At 38.4% G+C, this 18145-nt stretch overlaps 1 protein-coding gene across 3 annotated transcripts in view; it reads right to left on the bottom strand.

Annotated features, from left to right (window-relative positions):
- The window catches only part of Mme (membrane metalloendopeptidase), an 86653-nt gene that overhangs the window by 49659 nt on the left and 18849 nt on the right, over window positions 1-18145 (bottom strand). For all 3 annotated transcript variants that reach the window (XM_021157462.2, XM_021157461.2, XM_029474991.1), the window contains exons 4-8: window positions 5282-5443; window positions 4235-4315; window positions 4033-4128; window positions 3813-3931; window positions 2415-2480 (exon numbers count right to left, since the gene is read on the bottom strand). In XM_021157462.2, coding sequence (XP_021013121.1) covers window positions 2415-2480; window positions 3813-3931; window positions 4033-4128; window positions 4235-4315; window positions 5282-5443 — 524 coding nt within the window. The remainder of the gene's footprint in view (window positions 1-2414; window positions 2481-3812; window positions 3932-4032; window positions 4129-4234; window positions 4316-5281; window positions 5444-18145) is intronic.

The following is an 18145-nucleotide window of genomic DNA, read 5'->3' as shown; positions in this document are numbered from 1 at the left end:
AACATCAAAGATAGATAAAGTGAATACATAAATGATAAAATATGTATGCTACTTTAACAGATATCCAAATTTTAATTCCTCAGACAAAAGAGTGTCTGAAAACATGCACAGTGATAGTTTAGGGACATAGGCATGGTTGTACTCACCTCAGTAGCCAAGCTTAAGTTTCCACTTGCCCTCCCAGAGTCCCACAGAAAAAAAAAAAAAAAAAAAAAAAAAAAAAAAAAGAAATAGACAGTATCCGTGTGTGAAAGGAAGCAGCAGCGAGGTGATCTGTTTGCCAATGGATGTTCTCATACATAGAAAATACTAAACGGTGCCATCAAAAATAGTGTTAGAACTGAACAGAGTAAACAGAAACCAATACACAAAATCAGTAGCATTTAGAAAAACAAAAATTTAACTACCTGACTTAGAAGTGAACGAAACAATCCAATTCACAATAGAATAAAAAAAACAGGAGAAAAGTCAGCTGACATTCTTTAACCTCCTTTATATTCAATGGCAACAACATGATAGCCCGGGCCATTGAGTAAACACTTTCTTAAAAAATTTCAAAACCTATTAATTAAAAGATTAGAGGGAACGGTCCTTCACTTTTCTTTTTTCTTAGTTCCCTTTGACCTTTATACATGAGTACTGTACAACAAGCCAAGTCTGCTCTGGCAGACTAATGTGAACTCCAGAAAAGGCTCAGACTAGAACAAGACAATTAAAGGCAGCTGAGACCCCAGGAAGTCCCATGTGTCCTATCTCACTTAGAATGCCTGCTTTGAGCTTGGAAAGGGAGACAGAAATATATGGTTTCTTGCCTCATGTACTATAATTTTGAGTGTCTTCGTTATTGTGGCTTAGACAAAACCCAGTCCAATACAAAGTATCATGCTTATAGAGACAAGAAGGCCAATGTAAATCAATGAACTCTCTAGGATCTAGAGTCTAGATGATGGCTACAAAGACCTGGAAAATTATGTTCTCTCTCCACGGAATGACTAGAACAGCTCTGGCTACACAGACATCTGCAAATGCAAACTCCTGTTTCTAATTCTACAGACTTAGCAAGAAATGTGTGTGACAAAGTGAAGGGTCCAATTCTCTAAGGGAATGAACAATTCAAAATTTCAAATAACAAAAGAAACAACTTTGCACCTTAAGTAAAATTTCATCTGTATTAGATGCAAATCCCAAGTGGTCAGTTTGTCATATGTTTGACATTGTAACTAACATCGGAAAAAAAATTCACAAAATATATTCTCTTCTTAATAAAAATCTTATCAAAGAGAAAAGGGAAGAAATCTCACCACCTTGACTACTAGGTAAAAGTGGAGATCAGAAATGTTAAAAGTAATAAATGCTATTTAAGAACTGAGGGAAAAATGACAGTTTATAAGAGTAAAATTGTAAATATAAACAGCTCTTGAGCTGAAAATTAAGATATGATTGAACATTCCTCCCTCACTTTTAACTGTGCAGCAGGAAGCAGCTGGACACTTCTTATAGCCAACAGCTGTAGCTCACACAGCCACTGGATCACTCAGATATCCTACATCCACTTAATTATCTGTACTATTAATTGTGGCCATTAGTATTATAATGTAGATACTTTCTTTAATCTCTGTATTGGGTATCTACTCCAACAGATAGCTTATTTCATGTTATTTGAACATAATATGAATGCAAGACATGAACACTTTTTAGCTAATAATTTCAGCTAAGAGATGATTCCAGTCATACTATCAAAATGTTACTCTTTAGGATCATGAATTTCTTCTGTTTTAAAGGAATTACGAGAAAAACATCTGCAGGACAAATACCTTCCCTCTGATACCTAATCACACTCAACTGTTCATTTTTGTCTGGTGGAGCTCGTTCTGTGAGTAAGCAAGAACACAGTCACATCAGCCTAAGGCAGGAAAGCTGGAGAGGTAGTAAAATGTGTGATGTGATTCCGTGTGTTGCGTGCTTTGGGACGGAAGCTGATATTCCAGTCGGCATAGTTGTCTGAAAGCAGAATCAGGAAGTTCTAGAAGAGTACATGTCACTGGACCTGTTCATCCCTAGTCCTTACTGAGAGTGCTCAGTGCTACGGTTAATCGGACACTTTCTGTTTTCTTTAAATGATCCAATTTAAACATGAATGGAAATTTTTAAAGTGACTTTAAAAGTTAGACTATGTGACTTAAAAACTAAGAATCAAAATTCACATGAGGAATTTCAAGCTTTCTTGTTTGATTTCTATTAGTCAAGTCGCAATGTTCATTCTATCAAAGGAACTTCAGGACTCTTTTGCTTTGGTCTTTCCCCAGCAAACATTGTAAAGAGTTTAAATTTGGCTCTAGTCCTTTTCATTATTAGGTTTGCACAGATGACTCTGCAGCTGTGTCTGATTCTTTTCTCCCCTTGCTTTTATTTACCTCTTTATATATTCCAGTGCACTCATAGTAGTCTCTGGAAGGGAGGCCAAGTCGAGGCTGGTCAAACTATTAAAAAAAATACATTAAGGAAAACAAATTACTCAGCAAGTATAAAACATTTAGATAAAATAGTCTAGGCCCATTCTCCATGCTGTTTGTAAGGGCAACACACAGAAAAGAAGTAAATAAGAAAAGATTTCTTCTATATCACTTGTAACTGATAACTACATGGCTAGTTAAATAATCTGGGGGATTTCATTGTGGATATGTGAATAAAACCAAAGAAAACTTGAATTAAAAGTAAACTGGGAATGATTTTTAATTCAGAACAGAAGATGCAAGGTGGATCCTGGCCCAGTGAACTACCAAATTACACATTTACAGAGCTTCTTAGCTTCTTGATATTCTAATATGGTCCCTTTCAGGCCGTGTTTGCTTGCCCCAACCTTAGCTGTGGTACACTTTTACCGGTAGAAGTAGGTTGTATTCTTCCAAGTTTCTTTGGTCTGTGGGAGTGAAAGCATAGAAGACCACTACAGTCACCCTACAATCTATTTGCCAGTTTAAATATTGCCACAAATCTTGAGAATCTCTACCCAAGAGGTATGAAGAAGACCCCTCTAAGATGTGTGTGTTCAGAGAGGTTTTAGCAGGAGCAGACAGTAGTTGGGTATGTGAGAAGACACTCTGCTGTTCTGTGCATGTGCTCCACTTTGGGCACTGACATTAAGTACAAATGGGCATGCTGATGCCCTTGTACAACTGCTTCGTATTCTGTAAATATTAGAATAGATGCAATAGTTAACCAGGGCACTCATAAATGAAGGTGAGAATCCGTGGATTTTGAGGAGTCCAATATAATCCAGAGGAAACACACACACACATACACACACACACACACACACACACACACACCTACAGAAAGAGCAAAAGGACATCTCCATATGAAGATTCATTAAAAGGACTGCATTTTATTTATCTTAACTAAAATTAAAAGCAAAGGTAATCTTTAGTGAGAACCAAAACTGTGTTCAAAATCCCCTATATGGTTTTTATTTTAAATCAATAAGGAATTTTTGGTTTTCAGACCTACATTACATTTTGTAAACCAAAGCATAAAACATACAAAGAAACTGGAGATTATTGTCATAATAAGAGGATCGTGGGGAGCTATCTTAAATAGAGGCAACAGACTAGGGTGAATGTCTAAAACATGTAGCTAAGAAAATCCTTTCAACATGGAATCTTAGGGCTGAGAGCCAGGGCAGGGATTTATTATACTTTAGTTCATGAGTTGAAAGGAAGAATTAGCATTACTCAAATATCAATGAAAATAATGTACATGGAAATTTCATTACAAGTTAGAGATAGCATTGGCTGCCTGACACACATACTTACATGAATTATATGCTGGGTAGAATTCTTATCATCAGTGCCAACAAAAAAATTAATGAGGACCTTTTTCCCATATTTAGAATTCAGTTGTGCAATGGATTTCTCAGCTGTCCAAGAAGTACCTAAAGTACAGAAGGTGAAACATATTTTCTGAAGCTGTGGTTCATTAGCAATACTATAAACTGGAAATTATTAATTTAAAAAATGGAAGAAATTGCCTTACCATATGTTTGATCCCAGTTATCTGATGCTACTGGCCACCCATATATATCTGGTAACAGTTTGAGTAGAGGTTGTCCGCCTCTGCTATCAATAGCAGCTTTTTGAGACAATGAAAATAAATAAATTCAAAGTAAGAGTATGCATATTCTATTCATATTTTGTTAGCATTATATGTATATATATTACAAACATAGAGCACTTACACTCATTTATACATGATCTGTACAAGGTTTTTGCTTTCTGCACTGCTACTATGTCTTCAGTTTTGGGTTCTTGAAGGACATCTGAAATCAAGAATTTCGTAACATGCATCAACATAATGGTTGATTTTTAGCTGTCATTAACATTTCAACATAGGTCTAATTAAAAATAATTTTTCCCTCTCCTCTCTGAAATCTTGAGGAAAATCCAGCCATAATTCCTAGAACAGGAATAGGGTTTATCCCTCTAGCTAAAATATATGTAAGACTTTTTGGGTGGACTGCTAGTGTGTGTGTGTGTGTGTGTGTGTGTGTGTGTGTGTGTGTGTNTGTGTGTGTGTGTGTGTGTGTGTGTGTGTGTGTGTGTGTTTGCACGTGTATGTGTGTATGCACATCCTCTTCTCAGCCACAGGTACCAGTTACTAGTTTTTGAAGTTCAGATTAAAAACAAGACAAATATTGGGAAGGAATTTGGGACTTAGTGTGGATAATCCTCTTTATGTCTAGAAGATAATTAACTTTGTGTGAATGTGCTATGGATGATCCAAAGAAATTGTTTTCCCTGTATAGGCATTAAAACATGGAAAAATCCCATTTTTCCTACAAACAACTTCTAAAAGAGAAGAGACCTAGGGATAGATAAAGATAAAGTGCAAATATTCTCCACTTTTATGGAAGACAAGATTTGGTGAAATTATTAGCAACTTTTTAACACAGCACAGGGCTGAGTAGGGGGTCAGTAGAAATGGTTTGGTAGAAACCATTAAACATTACTCTTCGATAAAATGACATGAACACATAACATCACTTAGGTTGAAGAGCTTTAGGTCTTGTGTATATAAAATTAAGGCAGGAAGGAATAAGATATGCCAACACATCCATTTTGGTGTCTACTAGCCTCAGAGTCACTCAATGGAGGTCTGCAGATCCTGGAAGAAATTATCAACTCTAATATTTTGCAAAATTTCTTGTAAGGGCCAGCAGCTACATCTTTTCAAAAGTAGATGTAAGAGGAAAAATTTTTAATTCACAGACACAGTCAACACTAACCTTTCAAAATGACTTCTAGCTCATCTCTTAAAATGTCAAAATTACTGTATCGGGAACTGGTCTCGGGAATGACGTTGCGTTTCAACCAGCCTCCACAAGCATATTTGAAGAAGTCTGTACATGGCTCAGCAGAGGCATCCATGTTCTGGATCAGTCGAGCAGCTGCAAGACCAGAGAAAGAACCCAGTGCAATGAAAGATGTATTGCTTAAGTTGGCTGGAAAGGGAAAGAGAGGCTCCTTCTTCTTGTCAGCTGGATAGATGTTCTTTTCTTGTATTTATAAAATAGTCTATTCTGATGGCAGCATGACTACATCTGTCTGTAGACTCTTTCCCCTTTACTATTATAGTGGTTTCATTTTATTTCTGAGTAGTATGAGTCCTTCATCCTAAGTCCTCTCTTTAATGTGTCTTCCTGCACCCGGCTCCCAGTAAGTGAATTTCTTGCTACTTACTATTTCAAAGGAAAAAAAGAGTTGTAGGCCTGCTTTCTTGTGGCCATCTTGGCGTACAGTTAACATAATGTCATTTTTCACTCTGGAAACTTTTAGTTGCTGTTTGCTTTTCAGGGTGTTGTGACTTTCAAAATATCCCTGAAACTCTAAAGGATGCAAGTCTGACTGCTAATCGATATTTATTGGCTCAGTAAGGACCTAAGGCCAGTTAGTAGTCTTTGTATTTTGCTTACAGTTCTCCAGATTTGTATTACATTTTTATGTATTTATGTGTGTGTGTGTGAGTATACACAGGTGCCCAGGTTTGTGAGGCGGAGCCTTTACCCACTGAGCTATCTCTGGAGTTTTGCAAAGTTTTGCAATTAAAATTCATGCTCAATTTGCATTTCTTTATGTAGGGTCTGTTATAATATCTATCCGTTGTGAGCTTGTGAGAGCACTGAAGTTCACTCTTATGTCTTTGGAAACTGTGGTGAAAGCATAGGGTATTTACAGTATGTAAGACACATACTTTTAGGTTCTATAACTGGTAAAATATGCATTTTTACATTCTGAAGACTAGAGTGAGTCACAAGGCTCATTTACACCACACTTGGAGTAGAGCACATGAGCTCCTCCCCTGCATTCCTTCACGCTTTCTTTCTCATAGTAAGCTGAACTGTTTTGTGGTATAAACAAAGGAGCATTGAGAATTCATCTGTATCAGCAGAGTATATGTACTCAAGTGAGCTTCTGAAAGTACCTCACTTTCAGAACCAATTGGTTAACTAATTAGTTAATTAATGAATAACTTCAAACAATCCCTGAATTGTGTGGATTTTTTGATCTTGGTACGGTAAAATTAGTTCTGCAGCTGAGCTTCAATCCTCTAATTCTAACCATCTTTTGGATGTTTGCTTGCTGAATACCTCATGTAGAATTCTTAACCCTCTTTTGAATTAACCCCAAATCAGTCATCTCCCCACCTCTATGCTATATATATATATGCTATATGTGCTACATATGATGTATATGCTATATATGATAATTAGCATAAACTCTAGGGATTGAGTTATCGTGTAAGCTGTATTTCTTCCACCCATTTGCTAACTATAATCCCTTAGCGTGTTTTCTGATACCTCTTTTCCATGCTTGTGTATACCCAGCTTCCATCTTCCTTTCCTGCTGATTCATTCATTTCACTTGCTTTCTCTTAGACATCCTGCTCTTTTTTTCGGATTACATCCCCTACAGGCCCTTTGGCACTAGCCACAACATTACTCAAAATGTCAGTGGCTTGTCATTTCTCGGGTTAAATGACAAACTCTTTAGCTTGGTCTTGAAGCCATCCTTTTCCCATTACCCTATCTAGATTTTTATTTGCCCCGGTTCCCCCAAGACAAGCTTACTCAATGTGTCTGAATACTTTCATGATTCCCAGCACTGAGCCTTTGCTTCTGCCCTTCTCATCCCACATTTAGGATCCCCCCTGTTTCTTTTCGGTTTCTACAACTCAAGGCTTAGAACCCATTGCACTTCTTCCCTAACGTTTTGTGACTTCAATCTATAAGGAGACCACCTCTCTCTAAACTCCTCTGAGCTTACTGTGTCACTCAGGGTTTGGTGTTCAGGGTCTGAAGCTTCTCTGTGTTTTTCACTGTGGACACGTTCTCTCTGCCCAAGTATTTTACTGATGTCATTAATCTTTTGGTACGCCCATCAACTGACTCCTTTTAATGGAGTACAATTATTTACTAGGTCTGAGTCCTCCTCTCCCACCAGTCGTCTCGGTTCCTGTTTAACTGTCTCCATCGCCATTCTATCTGTTCTGTGTCAACTCTTCATTCTATGACAGGCCATGTTCTTTCCCCCAAGCCTTGACCCAAGCCCCATCCACTGTAGTCCACCCTGTATTCTGTAAGCAGAAAAATGTTCTCAAAACATTTCAGCTTTGTGTTTCCCAGCCAAGGTTTCAATGCAGCCTTTTACATTCATTAAACAACAAAAACAAAACAAGCACAATAACAAAACCTCGCATGGATTCCATCGCATTGTTTAACCTGGTGGAGCTCATGAAGCTTCCTCACATGGATCATCTGGCCCAGTCAAAGCAGTTTCTGCTGGGAAGCAGCTCCGGTTTCTGCTTCTGGAACTTTGACCTGATTGTTCCAGCCCTGTTGTCTGCTGCTACTATATCTTTTGCTTTTTTTTTTTTTTTTTTTTTTCACCCTTTGGAATTCCAGGTCTTTTAAAAGCCCAGTTCAAATCTTCTACCTTTAAAAAAAAATTCCCCACAATCCCCAGGAGAGCTTATGTTGGAACAAATTCCATTTCTCCCAAGAAGGTAGTATTCTCACGGAGTCAAAACACTGTTCACTCAAGACTCATCAGGAAGAATTCTAGGTAAGAAAACCTTAAAATGGTAGAGAAGAAAAATATTTTTGGTACTTTGAAGAAAATCAAGATATGATTAAAGAGAAAGTGAATCAACACCTCCTATAAGTAGATGAAAAATCCCAGAAATGTGGATTCTAACACACTAACTGAAGAGCTTCTAGAACTAAACTCAGCACAAGTTTTGGAGCTTTTGTGGCTTTCAGAATTGAAAGCAGTTGTTGTAAACGCCGCTGACATTTGGGAAGGAGTCTACTCCTTCTCTCTCAGGAAGTGGTTGACTTATGTGAACACCATAGGACTGTACAGACTACTGAGAAGTTGTAAAGAAGTAATGAACTTGCACAATGAACAGTGGGAGTAGTAGGTAAATCTTATTGCTTACTTAGAATACCACATACTCCATCGAACACTTTGAATAAATATGACAATGTTAGTTGAAATTTCCTGAGACCAAAAACTTCAGTCCTTGTGTGCATGTGAACTTCTCGCACATTCCCATTAAGGGAAATGGATTAATATTCACTCTCAGGCGAGTGTTTTGTTTTGTTTTGCTTTGCTTTGCTTTTCTAATTTTAGAATCCTCACTAGCCCTAAGAAACAGCATTCAGAGACAAGCAGAGAGCTGAGAATAGGCTAGCTCCATCCACTGCTACTTGGTAAATCCCATTGACCAGAGTTGTCTCTGAGTATCAGTGCTTCTGATCACTTCAAAGAAAGTTCTCTTCTGTCGGATATTTGGGGGCCATAGGCCAAGTCAAGTCACAAGCTAGCACTTTTAAGCTATGTCTTTGATGAACTTCCCTTTAATCTCTTAACATAGGCTGGCTCTCATTTTGTACCTTATCCTCTGGACCTCCTCTGTCCTGACTTTTCTTTGAAGTCAGCAGTAGCTATGTGGGTAGAAGGGCCACAGGAAACATACACAACTGTCAAATCGGCTGCAACTGTCTTTCTGTTTTGTGCTGTGTTTTGAATTGTGGGTATCCACAAACAGCCATACCCCTGTTCTTCAGATGGCTCATTAAGCATCAGTTTCTGACTTCTGAATAAACAACTGTGTTTTAAAGTCAAACAAAATTATTTACCTCAATCAGTAAGCATAAAAAGGCAAATGTATTGATACAGAATGTAGTTGAGCTGGTGTAAAGTGGGGGGAAAATGCTACAATGGAAAAAGACCTATGTAAAAGCCCAGAAAGCCTAGGAGGATAGAGGCCATAAAACTTATTATGGTTATATCTATGAGGAGGGGGTATGGGTGTGTTTAATTTTGTATTATTTGCTTATCTTTATTTCCCAATTTGTATTAGATGAATATGCATTCGTTACCCTTGCAATAATGAAAAAGTTAATTTTTAAAATAGTCACATAAAGAAAAGCAAAGTAATCTTCCATTAATAATGAGCTTATTTCTTATAAGTGACAATTCTGAATGTTCTGGGCTGATAAATGACACACGATTTTTTTTCCCTAACTAATCTTCTTGTAACATTCTCCCAACTTGTTTGACTCGGGGAATTTAAAAACAAGCTCAGCCAGCATCTGGGAAGTCATTAATTACTGTATTCATTACGGAGGGCGCATTATGTGGCCTGGAGATGGAATATAAGCTAGGAAAACATTTTGGTCTTTAAGTCAGAGAGACTTGCTCTGAATTTGAAAGCTCTGCTGCTATTTAGTTGTAAATGATTAAGTAATTTTCATAACAGTAGCAGCTAGTAGATGTTAGAGAAGGGGTGAGAGAGAGGGAAAGGGAGAGTAAGAGGGGGAAAGGGGGATGTGGAGGGGAAGAGAGAGAGAGAGAGAGAGAGAATGAATGAATGAATGAATGAATGAAAGCTTTTCATGGCCCAGAAGGTTGGCCATGTGATTAGCAGAGCCCAACCTTAGATAGGAAAAGTAGGAAAAAGCTTTTTTTCTGTCTTCCATCATCTCCCCCACTCTGTGTCTCAAGCATGGCTTCTTGTATCTCCATGCCTCACACAGCAGCCTGGCTTTGCACTTTATGCAGCACAAATTGTGCTGTGTTAAGAATCACCTCTCTTTATTAACAGCCAAGAGACACTTTGGTTGGCATCTCAGGAGGATGCTTGGCCATCCAGAAGAAAGTTGGGTACAACATTCTAGCAGTCTTTCAGACATGGTTGTATATGGTGGGGTTTCTGTTAAAAGACAGAATGTTGGGGACTCTGCTTCACCTATCTTAAGAAGAGAAAGTGCTAGGGATGTGGCTCAATGGCTAAGCTCTTGTCTAGTGAGATACTGTAACTCCAATATGGCATGAAAGGTGAGGGCAGTCTTTGGCCTAGCTTTGAATGCCATGTCACATGGCCTCTCCTTTTCTATCTGTTCTCTGCTTTCTAAGAATACTAATAGTATGCTAATTAAAATTAGGATTTAGGGCACTAGAAATGACAAATATTTTAATGTTTATATATGAACATTTCCTAGATGACAGTCTTCTGGTCCTGAATGTATGCACGAGTTTTAAAAGCAACCCCCACATTTGTCACATGCTCCTGGAGCAAGTGTCAGTGAGAGAAAGAAAGCCAAAAATCAGGATGATTGTAGTAGCAGCAGATGAATACTGCACACAGCACGGCAGTACTTCCTCATAAGATTCATTTTTTAAACTCGATTCCTACCTAGCAGGTCATCAATTCTTTCCCAAAAGAATGGAGAAAAAAATCCTTTGTAATTTCAAGGCAAATATGGGTGATTCTTGTTATTGATGGGGGTTCTGATGCATAAGATCCAATATTGAATTTGTGTAGAATGAATCATAGACCTTAGAGAACATAGTCAGGTCTTAGAGAACATAGTCAGGTGAGACGAACTTACACTTGATTTGTGTGTTTCTATGCACAGAACTCACTGAGTATATACCATTCGCCCCCTGACATGGCACTAAAGACCTGGACAAAGACCCTTGGTTATGGTCTGCTCATTTGGCTCAGTAAGGATGGGTGTGAAGAGACATAGGAAATTCTTCTGTTTTCCACACATCTAGGCATATCTGTGATGAAGCTGAGTTGTTGATTTGGGGGTTAAAAATAAATTTTAGTGGCAAGGCAAATTATCAAACACGGAGTTCCCAAATAGTGAAGATATTGGATTTTTTTTTTGGAAACATTTATGAAAATGAGGAAATGAGCAACATAAACAACACCTAGTATATACAACATTTATTTCTCAATTACTATGTCATTTAAAAAAACTTTCTGTCATTATGAATTAGATCAGGTATCTGTTTATAACACATACACCAAATAGACATCTCTCTTTAGTCTGTAACAAATTTTCTCCATTGACTATTCTTGTTCTGCCCTGAAGAGGGGTTTAGGGAATTGCACAGAAGCAAAAAATAAAAAAAATAAAAATAAAAATAAATGTGCTCAGCTTGTTTTTTTCAAATTGCTCTAAGCCTTCTGATACCTGGTCCCAAACATCATTTTGACTTTAGTATCTTAAAATAACTGAATTCTCCAAAAGTATCCAAAGGAGGTCAAAGAAAAGTTAAGACAGCCAGCAGGAGATGCTTCCTGTAAAAACTTTAAGGCATTCATTTATGACTAAACCTTTTTCCCCATCAATAAGGGCCTTATTTATAGAAAATAATCCTCATATTACTTATGAGGCAACTTACGCTAAGGAAAAGAAATCTCCGTTGACAACACTCTGAAGGTAATGGTGACTCCGTTCCTTCCCTGCACCTCCACCTTTTCCCTCAACCAATGTAAAGGCAAAACTGTAGCATTTGGAAGGAACACAGAAAGCACAGGGAAATGGAAAGTGATCGCCATTTAGAAAGCAACAGCATGCAAACTAGAATCTCGAGGACCATTCCTGAAAAGAAAATGACCCTAATACCAATAAGAACCAAACAGCTTTCATTACACACACTGTGGATTCTTTCACAATCAGCTTCTAATTTGTAATGAATAAAATCCCTGCCTCCAAATTGCTTTTGTGTTGCTTTGGCTGAAGAAAGACTGAAGGATGTGGAGGTACTGAATTAAACTATACACTGGTGTATCTCTGAGTTCAAATACTTCTGTGAGCCACTCTTGATGCTCCAGCCCATGCAATCTAATGCTAAGACTTACAATTGTTTAATTGGTCAGCATGGAGAAAAGTCTTCATTGGGTCTGAGACACTAACGCTTAGTTGTTGTAGTACTTACCCGGCATGTCCAAAGTCCTAGGCCGAATCTCTAGCACCACTTAAAGCTGTTGTGGTGGCCCATGTCTGCAATCTCAGAATACATAGGCAGACCACGAGAACTAGAAGGTCAAGCTCACCTACAGCTGCACAGCAAGGACAAGGATAGCCTGGGATACAGAAGACTCTGAGAGAGAAAAACTGAGCACGGCCACACAATTCAAACCCTGAGGAAGATCTGTGGAAAGCCTTTGTACACAGTACAATTTACCTTGTACATCTGTGCTCTCAAGAACGAGATCTATTTTTGATGCCCTGCCTTGAAGAGTAATTAGTCTATAGCTATACTTCATATACAGATGCTCTGTAACTTATAATAGAAGTGGATCCTGATAAATTCATCAGACATGGAAATATAATTATGTAGCAAACACATTTAATACATCCAAGCTATGTAGCATGGTAGCTTAGTCAGAGCTGTGATCACATGGCTGCCTGGGAACTTGATGCTGCTGACCAGCATTTTGGGTAAGTGTCAGACGAGCTATCGAGCTATCACTAACCTGAGAAGAGACCAACATTCAAAGTATAAGTTCTAAAGAAGACTTATTCATTTTACATCACTATAAATGAAAAAGAAAAGAAGTGTAAGTTAAACGGTCATAAAGTTCTCAGATACTGACTAATTCATATCCAGTGCATAAGCTGAGTATGAGTTACCCTTCATGCTGTGACCAAAATACCTGAGAGACATTGCTAAAGAGACAGGATTTGTTTTGAGTGATTTCAGGAGACTGAGCCTGGTATGGTAGGGAAGGCATGGCAGAACAGTTCAGTTCATAGCACAGTGGAGCAGAAGCTGAGAGAAGAAGATGACCTCTCTGGCTTCTTTTTTTCACCTTGTATTTTGTCTGGGAACCTAGCCCATCTGAGGATGAGGCACTCCACATTCTAGGCAGGTCTTCCCCCTGAGTTTCTCCTCATTGGAAACACCTCCCAACAGATACCCAGAGCTGTGCCTTAACCTCTCAACTGGTAATTCTAAACCCGGCAAAATCGATAATGAAGACTAACTATATCAATACGGGTATGAACACCTATACATGCTCTCGTGTACATACACACAGGCACAAGCTGGAATTCATACACCATCAAAATTACAGACAAAAGGAGAATTAGAGGGACTTCAACAACATTTAAATGAAATCATAATAGTAGCCAATGTTCACCAAGCACTTTCACAGAAACTTTGAAGTTTGTATTCATTTAGATTTTTACAGTAAATATAGTTTGTTATCATTGTCATATAGAAACAAACATTCTGGATATGTTATTTGCATTCCCAATCATACCACTTGTAAATGAAAAAATGGATCAGACCCACAATCTGTATTTAAGTAGCTAATATACCTCTAATTTAAAAGAAATCTATGCACAGAGGGGCTATATGCCCAATGCCACAAAGGTGAATTGAGATGGACTGTCAGTCTAATTTGAAGCTAATGTTTTCCATATGCTGTTTTTCTGTGGTAAGTCCAGATAAAATGCATGAGTGCATACACACACACACACACACACACACACACACACATACCTCAAGAGCCCTATAGAGGATTATAGAGGGAGGAAGAAAATCCAAGCGATGTTACTTAGCTAAACACTCAGATGAGTTTATTTTCTCCTTATATATGAATAGTTAGATGCAGTTTTTCACCTCATTTAGCCCTGGATTTCAGTACATTCAATTCTAATGGTCCTACAATGATAATCTGTTGTTGGTTGTCCCCCAAATAAATGAAAATACTTAGGGTTATCTCATAGTCCATTTCGATGACTGGCTCACAGCCAAGAGATGGCCAACAGTAATTTTTCTCTAGGAATTCCATCAAAATTCCCAACCAAAATGCATGCTGATGATAACGAAAAGCAGTGTGACGGCGTTACACTTAACTTGAAGTGCCATGAGTCTAAAAATAGTTTTGCTTTTCCAGGTGTAATTTGCATTTTGAATCCTAAAAGACTGCTGGCAAAAAGCTATTATGGATAATACTGTCATTTACATGATATATCACTTAAACTAAGTTACCAAGTTTGCTTATAATGATAATGAATAACAATGTTCCTTTTTAAACACTAACACTGTGAAAGGTCATGAAAAGTCTTCACTGTTCCCTTGGTAACACTTGGGTTAGATCCCAAGTTCCTAGACCCATCCATGTACCTCCTGTTTAAAACAGGTTATTTTGAATCACGTGTTGGTCAAAATGACCAACAGACTTCAGTGATATGCAATTACCAAGAGGAGCTCAAAGCAGCCTGCTCTTGCATCAGTTTTTGCTAGGGAGTGGTACAAAGAGAGGTCAGGCTAGGTCACGATGCTTCTGGAATGCTGTCAAAAAGGTAAAATGGTTCTTCCCTAGTGAGTGCTATTAAACTGCCTATCTATTAATAAGCCAAGAACTGAGGTAACATAAGACTGTTTAACTCCACACATTCTTATTTTAACTTAGTAAATAGTCCCTTTCTCTTAGAGAAGACCTAGAGGATTATTCTAAATGATTTGCCTTCTCCAAAGGAAAGGTTGCTTGCTCCTCAGGAATAGTGGACACACTCTGAAACTTTTCATTTTATTTCACCAAAATTTTTGACTGATGCATCTCCTTTGCTAGTATCAATGCATCATTGACCCAATATTATTTGTCATCAAATAAACCTTGGAGGGAACAGATGCAGTCCCAAAGGTCAGAGACCTGCAGGCTTTCATCTTAAACAAGACCATTTTCTTTATATTGCAAGTGAAGGGAACTGTAATACACTGTCTGTCATGCAGCTATGAAGGGTTCTTTGGTTAGGCTTGGGGCTCATTTCCAATTCTCTAACTTACCCAGTGATCAAGTGACAAGAAAATCCCTACTTTATATGTCACCTAAGGTTAGTTGCTTGTAATGTGCTCCTGGAAACGAGATAGATGTTTATGTATATGAAGGAGGAATTTGAATTGGCATTTTATGAATAAGGCAGACAAGGATAGAGGACTGTGGGTATTGAGAGCAGCCATGCTTAGCTATATTAGGGCATCCCAAGTGAGAACTCAGGAGTTTAGATTAAAGAGAACAGAAATCACATTGAGAATCATGGGGGCAGAGCAAACTGGCACAGAAGAGAGAAACCTAGGCTGGTGGAGGCTTTGGGCCTAGAAAATGGCAGTTCTTCTCCATGTAAATGCTTAGGTGAAAACTCTCCCTACAATAGAAAAATTGTGGGCCCAGAAGGATGCATGACTACTGAAATTGTTTCCTCATTGGCCCAAGTCTAGCTTAAGAGGAAGAGTTAGCAAGGCAAATGAAATGAGAGGGAAAAGAGATAACTACTAGCAAAGGAGATGCATCAGGCAGAAACGTGCAACCTTTACAGGTTTGTGCAGAACTAAGAAACCTGATTTTCAGACAGGACTACAGGAGACTGACAATACCCCTCCCCTGTCCAACTTTGCCTATCAGGTGCCCTGACAAATGACCTAGCACAGGTGAATGGCTGGGGACTTTATGATAAGGCATCAGGGAACACGTGCACGTATTGCACGAAGTTCTAATAATTCTGTGCCATGTACCTTGTTAGTTGCTGAAAACAGGATGATGAGTAAGATCAAAATTATTAAATTTCCATTTTTGTAAGTGCAAACCACACGTTGTTCAACTTAAACTTCTGGGTGAAGTATATAATGTACTCTGGTACTGAAGAAGTTCTCTTCCTGGTACAGCATTCACGATATCTGAGAAATAACTCAGAATGTGTCTTGAGGTGACCCAAAAAATATTAAAACATTGGTAACTCTAAGAACACTCAGAATAAAGATTTGAATCCCACCACCCTGTACAATAAAAACTAGTCCATAATAGATACTCCAAAAAAGATCCTTTGTTCTCAGTTAACTTATCTCCATCTGCTGTTTATAAACCAAAACCCACACATAAATAAAAGATGTCAAATTGAAAATGACTTTTATGTGTTCACTTAGTTAAATAGGCACTATCTGAAATTTTTGAACTTTTTTACATAATTGGATTTTTGTTTATTAAATAAGGCAAAATGGATTCCTCTTTTCTTTGAGGCTTTAAAATTCATAGATGTAGTAGCAGGTAGCTGATAGACTGGTAAGACCTTCCGCTTTCTCTCCTAGATTGCAGAGAAACCGATCCTTCCGAGGAAGGAACAGTTCGCTTTATTACATGTTTGCCATTTATATAAATGGGGCTCGGGAGATTGTGTCAGAGCAGTCCAGTGAGACAGAATACTGGTTTAGATATATTGTACGTGATCAAACCTGGAAGAAACTCCTTGCTAAGAGCAACAGGAAGAAGCAGGTCACAGAGCGAGCCAAGGGCAGCTGGAAGTAAGTGGCAAACCAGCAACAGGTGTGGAGCTCTAAGGAGCCTGCAGCTCTTCAGCTTCTGCGGAAAGGTTACGAGGTGAGGAATCCAGCTAGATTCAGTCTCTCGGATCAGAAAGACAGCAGAAATTCACTGGCCAGAACTGGGGAATGAGTCAGGAGTGAAGACCTCAAGAGACTAGACTAGAACTCATGGATGGGAGCAGAGGTCAAAGGCAGACCAGGCACAAGGCTGACTGGATATGGAGTCACTGAGTCACTGACCTTGGACCCAATGAGTTCCAGGCTGGAATGAGGCTGAGCTTGCCCTTAGGCCCCTCGTGGAGTATCGCCATAATGTCAGTTTTCCACATCTCTCCACTTGTTTTCTATGACTTTGTATTCTTAACCTTAGTTGGTGTGTAGTATACAGTTTCACAACAGGTACTTTTAAAATGGGTACGTTTATTATTCTGGCTTTCAAGGTTTAGCTTGTGTCATTTCTCCTCAACATACTGTCAGAGAGTTGCTCCAGAATATGATGTACACTGTTTTCAGAAATTCACAGCTATGTGTATATTACATTATTAGAGTCAAGGAAATATAATGAAAATATATCTTTCAGTCACACATATTGTTACTATTTTGATTTTTGGCTTTCAGTTAAGATAATTTTTTAATTCCTCTATACATGTGTTTTTGGAATAATGAGCTCATTTCACTTCAGAATATTGAAGGTAGAAAAGGCATCTAAATTTCATCTGATTAAATTCATTATACCAGAAAATTAAGCCAAAGAACTTAACAGATCTTATGGGAAATATCTGTAAGTAATGACTTGATCACAGGTCTGATTATAAGTCTTTGGCAATTTGAGAGTTCTGTAAGAATTCCATTTGCTCTAGCAAGAGGGAAATCTTTTGACTCTGAGCTGTGCAATGCTCTACACAGTGGGAATCTGGTCTGGGCCATAGAGTGGCTCCTTAGAAGAGTGACAAATGAGAGCAAGGACTTAGAGGTGCCAAGGTCTAAGACACACAGTATAAAGCTTGCTGATAGCTGCATTTGGAACCGAGGGAATGAAAGGCACCTAGGGATGTAACTTCCTCTGACAAGTCCATGGCCCACACACTCTGGTTGTAGGACAAACACAAAGATCAACACAGAAAAGCATTGCAAAGGTTCTTCCTTCAGTGGAAGACAGACATCTAGATAGCCAGAGAAGGAAAAGTAAGGTGGCAAAGAGCTGAATTCCATACCACTAGAGTAGGCAAAAAGAGACTGCATCTCCACCCAGGCCAGGGAAAGTGTACATATACCCAGGCTCTGCACCCGGATCCCTGAATGCCAGTGATCCAAGTGGCATTCCTGAGGGACAGGACATCAGTCCTCTTCATCTCCTTATACATTTTATGTTTTGCTATTTTTAATTCAATTTTTAAAATTTCTATCTTACTTTATCGTTCCCCAGGTATACGTGTAGGATATACAATTTTAGTCTATTT

The sequence above is a fragment of the Mus caroli genome, chromosome 3, assembly GCF_900094665.2.
Source record: "Mus caroli chromosome 3, CAROLI_EIJ_v1.1, whole genome shotgun sequence".
In the NCBI taxonomy this organism is placed as follows: domain Eukaryota; kingdom Metazoa; phylum Chordata; class Mammalia; order Rodentia; family Muridae; genus Mus; species Mus caroli.
The sequence above is the reverse complement of the archived record's forward strand: the minus strand, read 5'-3'. Positions and strand labels throughout refer to the sequence as shown.